Source organism: Liolophura sinensis, chromosome 12, assembly GCF_032854445.1.
Source record: "Liolophura sinensis isolate JHLJ2023 chromosome 12, CUHK_Ljap_v2, whole genome shotgun sequence".
In the NCBI taxonomy this organism is placed as follows: Eukaryota; Metazoa; Mollusca; class Polyplacophora; order Chitonida; family Chitonidae; genus Liolophura; species Liolophura sinensis.
This window is the reverse complement of record NC_088306.1, coordinates 281480-291275: the sequence shown is the minus strand read 5'-3', so window position 1 is coordinate 291275 and position 9796 is coordinate 281480. Positions and strand designations below refer to the sequence as shown.

Here is a 9796-nt window from a genome sequence, read left to right as displayed (position 1 = left end):
ATTCCTAGCAACAACAACAACAGGGCCAAAATCAGTAAAACAACAGTCAAGTTTGTTTACTCACAGTTTGATTGACGTGGTAACTACATATAGTGTCGCAGCAGAATGCGACCTCTCCAGTGCGGTCGCTGTAAGTTCAAGTTCAACTCATACTGGCTTCCTCTCCGACCGTAGGCCTACGTGGGAAGGTCTTCCAGCAACCTGCTAATGGTCGTGGGTTTCCCCCGGGCTCTTCCAGGTTTCCTCCCACCATAATGCTGGCCACTGTTGTATATGTGAAATACTCATAAGTACGGCTGAAAACACTAATCAAATATATTAATAACTACATACAATGGTATGTATTGTTAAGTACTTATCATACTTATTATTAAGTACTTGTTATCAGTCCACCCCACCCAATACACCTCACATCATGTCCCTCACACACTCCACGTAAATTCCAATACCCCAGCCTTTTACACGGAATTTGTCAGCTCCCCCATTCCCACTGGTCAGGGGGCCTTATATAGCGAGTACATGTATAACGTTCCTCATTGTGCAGTCTAATTTTCAGTAAACACCGCACACAATCTTAATTTTAATTAAGATTGTGTGCAAACAAGTACGCGTATATCAGAGGCGAGGAAAAGTTCGGCTTCGACTGAAGGGGTTTCAGCAGAGGGACAGTACTATGCCAGGCACTATTACAAGGTAAAACAATATGCACTTTGGTCCTAGATGGCGATGGACAGGAATCGTTTAAATAAGTTTATTGATATGCATCACCAAAATAGGCCAACTACATGCACACGAAATGTGCATGACTTCGTCCCTAATGTTGCTGACATGCTGACGGGCAGACAGACAGACACACGGGCAGACAGAGAAATTTTGTGTCATACTTTTGGATAAACGAGTCTGTCAGGACTTAGGTAGTTTATACCATGTTACCAGAGTGACTGGAACTATGCTATATAACTGAAAGTAACTTCCTTACGGATGATGATACACACGCTCGTTTGTGCGGTTTATTTATTTGAATATAGTGTTTTTATTTTTCACTTCAACGTTTTGTCTTTTGGTCTAGTTGTATAGAAAAAAAAGATTGGAAGAAATTTACGAGTATGTTGGTGTACATAATTTTCTAGGAATAATGGAACGCCAGTGTTTGTATTTGTCACGTTTGAAATATATGTATCAGTGTAGATGTCTCGACATATATTCCCTAGGTGAAATCCCACGATGCATTGCGGATTGAGACAAGATATGTGTAACACTATAGCTGGGACTTTTTTATATTAGTCCCAGACTATAGGGTTATTCATGCCATAAAAATCGAGAGGGGAGTTATTAATAAAAATACGGGTCATATTTACAAGTAGATTGTGAAGGAGGATGGTTTTAACTAAACGTTGGCAAACGTTATATCCAATTAAAACTGTTTTATAGTGACTTCGAAAAAGACGAGTAAATGCTGTGTGTGGGATTTAATCATTTCTATGTCACAGTGAGGCCCGAGTGAACAGTTAAGGGGGGATAACTCTCATTGTACAATAACGTATAAGTGACGTGCACATAATAATATTTATTTATAATTTCTTTTACGCCGTTCTCAAGAATATTTCACTTATACGACTGCAGCCAGCATCATGGTGAGATGAAACCCGGTAGAGCCCGGGGGAAACTCACGACCATCCGCAGGTTGCTGGTGGACCTTCCCACTAGAGAGGAAACTAGCGTGAGCTGGACTTGAACTCACAGCGACCGCATTGATGAGAGGCTCCTGGGTCATTACGCTGCGCTAGCGCACTCACCAACTGAGCCACGGAGTCCCCTTAATATTAACAGAAAGAGAGTTTTAAACTTTACAATAAAATTTAACGGGTGATTTGTGGTGATGGGTGAATGAAGTTGAGTGTGTGTGTGGTGTGTGTTTTTGTTTGTGAATATGGCTTTTAACACTCTACAAAACATTTTCTTTCACATTTTAGAGGTTTCTGTTTTATAAAACACATAAAATTGCCTCCTGCATTAAGCTATTCTGGCAGACTATTATATTGTTGTGGATAGAATGACTTTATCTGGCTGGTACGTTTCTGTTACTATTTGTAACCACTATGGGAATGTGCCAAGAGTTGCGGAGACACACGGCAGCGTCAAGCGATCATAATTAATACTGCCTTCAACGCGTGTCTCAGCTAATTAACAACCTTGTTAGGTAAATACCTTGTAAATGCATATAATACTTATCTGGTATACATGCCTGTTCTATAATTAAGATCTAATAAACAAACCATTTCAGATAAATCTGAATTCATTTAGTTGCTTTAAACTGTATGACGTCAAAAAACCACTTTGCATAATAGCGTAGAAATTGTTCATGGATGACATCTGATGAAAGCAAAAATATATTTTAAAAATTGTAACTTTTGTCAACTGTAGTTACTTTTTCCTGTTTTCCAGGAGCAGCCACATTTAAAATAACCGTTGATACTTGTGATTTATTTACTTTTACTTAGCGTTTTCTTGCACGCTTCCTGAACATAACCTCATTTATCAGTCGACCTATTTCTTCTCCTATCCCCTCTTGCATCATGTAGAAGATTGTACACTGTGTTTGTAACATCAACAGGGAATACATTTCATTATGTATTTGATCTATATGTTTGATTGGTGTTTTATGCCCTGCTGAAAAATATTTCACTTATATACGACGTCGGCCAGAACTATGGTGATGAGGAGAGAAAACGAGGGAAACCCACGACCATTTCCAGGTTACTATCAGACATTTTACCTTACCACGCGCTAGGAAGCCAACATGAACTCAAACCCTCGGATACGGCATTGTTGGGAAGCTGCTGAGTCACTGTGCTGCGCTAGCACGCTAAACACTCGCCGACCAGGCCTACACATCAACATATATTTAATTCCTCACTCTGAAAACACTATGACTACTAGTTACTTACCGTGTAGTTGCAGCTATTTACTACCTGTAGGTGGACAAAAGCAGCATTAATGAGCCGTTCTCATCTACACTGGTATAGCACAGGTAGCGCTTTGGACAGAAACCCGGTTGGGCGTTTAACTCTCACTGGAGTCAGACTTTTCACTGGTCTCAAGGTAGTTATTTCAGTATTGACCATTAAATTCAATGTTGATTACATACTGTTTTGTAAATGTATAAAAATGATAACCTTATAATTAGGTATTAGCAATACTACAATTATTTAATGACTAAAATAAAAGATAAGTATTTCCTAAATAGTGAGTGGAGATTTCACACAAATTCACTTAACTGCGAAAAGACAATTGCCAACATGTCATGGCATGCAGATGTTGTGCTCGGCATCAAATAAACCATAGTAAAATATTGTATATTCTGCACAACACCAGCCTGAGGATAGGTTTATTGTTTTCCGTTAGTGGTTTACATCAACGCTTCTACCTTGTAAGAGTTATGCAGAAGCAGCGCACTGATACTTAAGTCTACTAAATTAACATCCTTTTTCACTGCCAGGTTGTGCTTACGAAGCCCGTTCAGAAAGACCTGCAGACATATTTGGAGCTGGGTGTGGGGAGCTTGGGGTGCGATATTGACCAGTGTTCCTATAGATATTGAGCCAAGTCTCGGTGCGATATGAAAAACTGCGAATTGATTACCTTATCAGCACGAGCTCACACACAGAGCTACAGATTTTAGAATTCAGTCCTGTGGATATGTGCCACATGAATCTGCACGTACACGTACATACAATATAGGATATCCTATATTTCCACAAACACCTCACGTGATCGATACACGTATCTCAACAGGATAGCAACCTCACATATGCATGATCTGTATAATTGCAGTAATCATATATATGCACAGTTAGTTTGAGCAACACACATTACAAGACAGGTAATGGTGTTTAAGCAGGTACAGAAAACATTAAAGCAAATATTGGTATGTGTACATCAAAAAACTTTACTCTCTTATAAACTCTTATAAATCGATGGGCGAATCAGAGGGAAACAGAATACCCTGAACGTAATGAAATCTTCGGTTGGGCGCATGCTAACATTTCTGTCATCAAGGTAGATTGAGTTTTCTATACGGTGACTTCAAATTTGTGTATGATTTGCCTTTATGAGCAATCTTAATACCATCTGCAAGTAAAATTAGCTCCTTTATGCACGGCTTACAAATTGGCCACAACAAGTTACTTTTTTCGCATGATAAGCCTGCATTATAATTTCAAAACGGGAAAGTTAATTGAATACTTCATATTAAATATTTCATTTTCTACGACAATTAGTGTACCTTTATCTGAGCAGGTCGCACGTGCAAGTAAATCCCAGCATCTGTTGTCAAAACCCTGTGTCACCAACGCGTTTCATTTCTTCTTTTGGGGTGGGGGGTGGGGAGTAGGTTAAATATTTCAATTTCATTTTTTGCCGGTACTGTTAATATCTATACATTAGATGTCCAGTAATCTCTGGTGTTGCTGAGATAATTTACAGAATAAAAGCTGACATTTATCGTGACTCGCTACAGTTTGCTCATTGAAACGTCACTAAAATGAGGAGATATGTCCTAGTTTGTTTCCAGTTTTATAAATTTTCAAATTCTAACATAATTCTGATTGTCAGAAGTAATGCGAACATGAGTGACGTGAATGAAGACATCTTAAATGCTCCTTAGAAAAAACAGTTCTTCAGTAGCCTTCATTTTTAATTCCATACCACTTGTTCCCACAACAAATGCTATCATTACATTGTTTTTAAACAAAACCTGAGTGTTTTAAGTTAACTTAAGCCAGCTACCTTCCTTAAATCAAATGGATTACGTTCCTTTGATTGGACATTGCCGTTCAGAACGTCACAACACGGTTATGACACTGCAAAATATACTGTCAATTATTTGGCTTTATAACTCCTTTGGCTGTCAGGGAAATTAAAGTATATGCTAAAATGGATGTCCGCCGTACACTCAACAAACATATAAACGCACGAAATATTAAATAACCTGTTGACTTAACAATTAGGGAAAGTATTCATTATACTTACCCGCACCCCCATCCCCACCCCCCACCCCCGCCCCCAAGCTTTTCTTATTTTAAGGCAATAATCCAGGACCTGGTAGCGTGTAAACACAGTGGTCGGTAATCACACTTCACAGCAATCAGTATCGAGTGTGTCTACCGTTAGCACCACGAAGAGCGTGAATTGTGATTACGGACCACTCTGTTTTCATGCTAACATAAGTCCGGGATTATTGCCCTAAAATGTGAAAAGCTGGGGGAAAATGAAGCCACAAATGATAATAAATACTTACCCTAATTGTTGAATTAACGCGTTATTTAATAAAGATAGAACACAATATAAAATTGCTTCGTGCGTTTATGTTTTTGTTCAGCATATCTGAGCCGCACAAGAAGGACAATAGCATGTACAATGATGCTTTCATGCACATCGTAATCGATTACTAAATCAAACAATTGTGTTCTTCTGTAACAAATACGAACAGTAAAGGTTGAACAGAATCACATATAAAGGAATATTGTTCATATGTTTTACTCAGGCTTCAAATAATTACACTTCTGAGGCATTATTTGTAAGTGTGAAAGTCAGCGTCGTCCGCTATTACGTGCTGTTGAACGTACTTCCGGAACATTTTTATGAACGTTGGTATTATTGGGGCTCGACTGTATCGGACCAGATGCGGAAAATGTCGTCGAAATGCTCTTGTAGCTTCGTGTAGATGATAGTGAGGCACTTTGGTAAACAGATGGTGGATTTGATGGGTGCCTATATCATGGGTTAGTCGATGAGCCCATCCGTATTCCCTGTCGATGGAAGACAGCTGACCAAGGACAAAGTTCCATTTCTGGTCGGAGAACCAAGGGACATTTTCGTCCGTGTGGTGGAGAAAAGTGAAGACGACCCCCCAGCTAGCGAAGACGAAGGCCGGGATCACGTAGTGGATCATTAGGGAACCCCAGCCGAAGTACACCGTGTAGTGATACAAGATGGCCACCCACACCGCCAAAGACGACACAGATACCGCGCAGGCCAAGACGTGACGCGAAAAGGCACGGTGGAGAAAGTTGTAATGGTACACGGGCCTTGAGCCGTATCCCATCGCTAAATAGGCATACCATCCGATACCCAAGCCGAAGCCAGGCAGCAAAGTTCTCGTCACCGGGCTATCCTTTTTTCTCGTTGGATAAAATACTTCGTCCTTGTCAATGTTGCCGGTGTGTTTGTGGTGATTACGGTGAGATATCTTCCAACAGTAGTACGGGACCATTAAGAAGGTGTGAAGAATTGTCCCCATGACGTCATTTAACACGTCACTCTTGGAAAAGGACCCATGACCGCAATCATGTCCGAGGACGAAGATGGCCGTGAAAAGGGTGCCTTGGAGGAGCCAGAATAATGGGGCGATCAGGCAGACGGTGTACCAAGGGAAAGAACTCCTGACCCACTCAAAAACTACGTACAGCACCACGATAGCTGTGGCGTCCAAGGCCACGTAAGACATAGAGGTGGAGACTTTGGGTTCGAAACAGTGTCTGGGAATCACTTTCTTGATGTCAACCATGGTGGGTAGATTGTCAGCCTCTCTTTCGAGCTTGTCATCGATTGGTTGATGTTGATGCGTGCCTCTTTCGCCCTTGGTCTGGTTGTTGTCCTCTTTCAACAAACTGACCAAACACAACTTGAGAAGCAGCCATTGCCAAATCTGCCTCTGACGATCCATGGCGGAGAGATTCCTAGCAACAACAACAACAGGGCCAAAATCAGTAAAACAACAGTCAAGTTTGTTTACTCACAGTTTGATTGACGTGGTAACTACATATAGTGTCGCAGCAGAATGCGACCTCTCCAGTGCGGTCGCTGTGAGTTCAAGTTCAACTCATACTGGCTTCCTCTCCGACCGTAGGCCTACGTGGGAAGGTCTTCCAGCAACCTGCTAATGGTCGTGGGTTTCCCCCGGGCTCTTCCAGGTTTCCTCCCACCATAATGCTGGCCACCGTTGTATATGTGAAATACTCATAAGTACGGCTGAAAACACTAATCAAATATATTAATAACTACATACAATGGTATGTATTGTTAAGTACTTATCATACTTATTATTAAGTACTTGATATCAGTCCACCCCACCCAATACCCCTCACATCATGTCCCTCACACACTCCACGTAAATTCCAAAACCCCAGCCTTTTACACGGAATTTGTCAGCTCCCCCATTCCCACTGGTCAGGGGGCCTTATATAGCGAGTACATGTATAACGCTCCTCTACATGGTGCAGTCTAATTTTCAGTAAACACCGCACACAATCTTAATCTTAATTAAGATTGTGTGCAAACAAGTACGCGTATATCAGAGGCGAGGAAAAGTTCGGCCAATAGAGGGACAATACTATGCCAGGCACTATTACAAGGTAAAACAATATGCACTTTGGTCCTAGATGGCGATGGACAGGAATCGTTTAAATAAGTTTATTGATATGCATCACCAAAATAGGCCAACTACATGCACACGAAATGTACATGACTTCGTCCCTAATGTTGCTGACATGCTGACGGGCAGACAGACACACGGGCAGACAGAGAAATTTTGTGTCATACTTTTGGATAAACGAGTCTGTCAGGACTTAGGTAGCTTATACCATGTTACCAGAGTGACTGGAACTATGCTATATAACTGAAAGTAACTTCCTTACGGATGAGGATACACACGCTCGTTTGTGCGGTTTATTTATTTGAATATAGTGTTTTTTATTTTTCACTTCAACGTTTTGTCTTTTGGTCTAGTTGTATAGAAAAAAAAAAGATTGGAAGAAATTTACGAGTATGTTGGTGTACATAATTTTCTAGGAATAATGGAACGCCAGTGTTTGTATTTGTCACGTTTGAAATATATGTATCAGTGTAGATGTCTCGACATATATTCCCTAGGTGAAATCCCACGATGCATTGCGGATTGAGACAAGATATGTGTAACACTATAGCTGGGACTTTTTTATATTAGTCCCAGCTATAGGGTTATTCATGCCATAAAGAATCGAGAGGGGAGTTATTTTAATAAAAATACGGGTCATATTTACAAGTAGATTGTGAAGGAGGATGGTTTTAACTAAACGTTGGCAAACGTTATATCCAATTAAAACTGTTTTATAGTGACTTCGAAAAAGACAAGTAAATGCTGTGTGTGGGATTTAATCATTTCCATGTCACAGTGAGGCCCGAGTGAACAGTTAAGGGGGGATAACTCTCATTGTACAATAACGTATAAGTGACGTGCACATATTAATATTTATTTATTATTTGTTTTACGCCGTTCTCAAGAATATTTCACTTATACGACTGCAGCCAGCATCATGGTGAGATGAAACCCGGTAGAGCCCGGGGGAAACTCACGACCATCCGCAGGTTGCTGGTGGACCTTCCCACTAGAGAGGAAACTAGCGTGAGCTGGACTTGAACTCACAGCGACCGCATTGATGAGAGGCTCCTGGGTCATTACGCTGCGCTAACGCACTCACCAACTGAGCCACGGAGTCCCCTTAATATTAACAGAAAGAGAGTTTTAAACTTTACAATAAAATTTAACGGGTGATTTGTGGTGATGGGTGAATGAAGTTGAGTGTGTGTGTGGTGTGTGTTTTTGTTTGTGAATATGGCTTTTAACACTCTACAAAACATTTTCTTTCACATTTTAGAGGTTTCTGTTTTATAAAACACATAAAATTGCCTCCTGCATTAAGCTATTCTGGCAGACTATTATATTGTTGCGGATAGAATGACTTCATCTGGCTGGTACGTTTCTGTTACTATTTGTAACCACTATGGGAATGTGCCAAGAGTTGGGGAGACACACGGCAGCGTCAAGCGATCATATCTAATACTGCCTTCAACACGTGTCTCAGCTAATTAACAACCTTGTTAGGTAAATACCTTGTAAATGCATATAATACTTATCTGGTATACATGCCTGTTCTATAATTAAGATCTAACAAACAAACCATTTCAGATAAATCTGAATTCATTTAGTTGCTTTAAACTGTATGACGTCAAAAAACCACTTTGCATAATAGCATAGAAATTGTTCATGGATGACATCTGATGAAAGCAAAAATATATTTTAAAAATTGTAACTTTTGTCAACTGTAGTTACTTTTTCCTGTTTTCCAGGAGCAGCCACATTTAAAATAACCGTTGATACTTGTGATTTATTTACTTTTACTTAGCGTTTTCTTGCACGCTTCCGGAACATAACCTCATTTATCAGTCGACCTATTTCTTCTCCTATTCCCCTCTTGCGTCATGTAGAAGATTGTACACTGTGTTTGTAACATCAACAGGGAATGCATTTCATTATGTATTTGATCTATATGTTTGATTGGTGTTTCATGCCCTGCTGAAAAATATTTCACTTATATACGACGTCGGCCAGAACTATGGTGATGAGGAGAGAAAACCGAGCAGAGCTCGGGGAAACCCACGACCATTTCCAGGTTACTATCAGACATTTTACCTTACCACGCGCTAGGAAGCCAACATGAACTCAAACCCTCGGATACGGCATTGTTGGGAAGCTGCTGAGTCACTGTGCTGCGCTAGCTCGCTAAACACTCGCCGACCAGGCCTACACATCAACATATATTTAATTCCTCACTCTGAAAACACTATGACTACTAGTTACTTACCGTGTAGTTGCAGCTATTTACTACCTGTAGGTGGACAAAAGCAGCATAAATGAGCCGTTCTCATCTACACTGGTATAGCACAGGTAGCGCTTTGGACAGAAACCCGGTTGGGC

At 40.5% G+C, this 9796-nt stretch overlaps 1 protein-coding gene across 1 annotated transcript; it reads right to left on the bottom strand.

Moving 5' to 3' along the window:
• Positions 1–5220: 5220 nt before the first annotated feature.
• On the bottom strand, positions 5221–6736 carry LOC135479509 (sn-1 acyl-lipid omega-3 desaturase (ferredoxin)-like). The gene has a single exon (XM_064759374.1). The coding sequence runs from the start codon at positions 6725–6727 to the stop codon at positions 5573–5575; it is 1155 nt and encodes a 384-aa protein (XP_064615444.1). The 5' UTR covers positions 6728–6736; the 3' UTR covers positions 5221–5572.
• Between the last annotated feature and the right edge of the window lie 3060 nt (positions 6737–9796).

Bases quoted from the DNA above. Each gene is read 5' to 3' on its own strand.
- LOC135479509 (XM_064759374.1), bottom strand. From the start codon at position 6,727: ATGGATCGTCAGAGGCAGATTTGGCAATGGCTGCTTCTCAAGTTGTGT.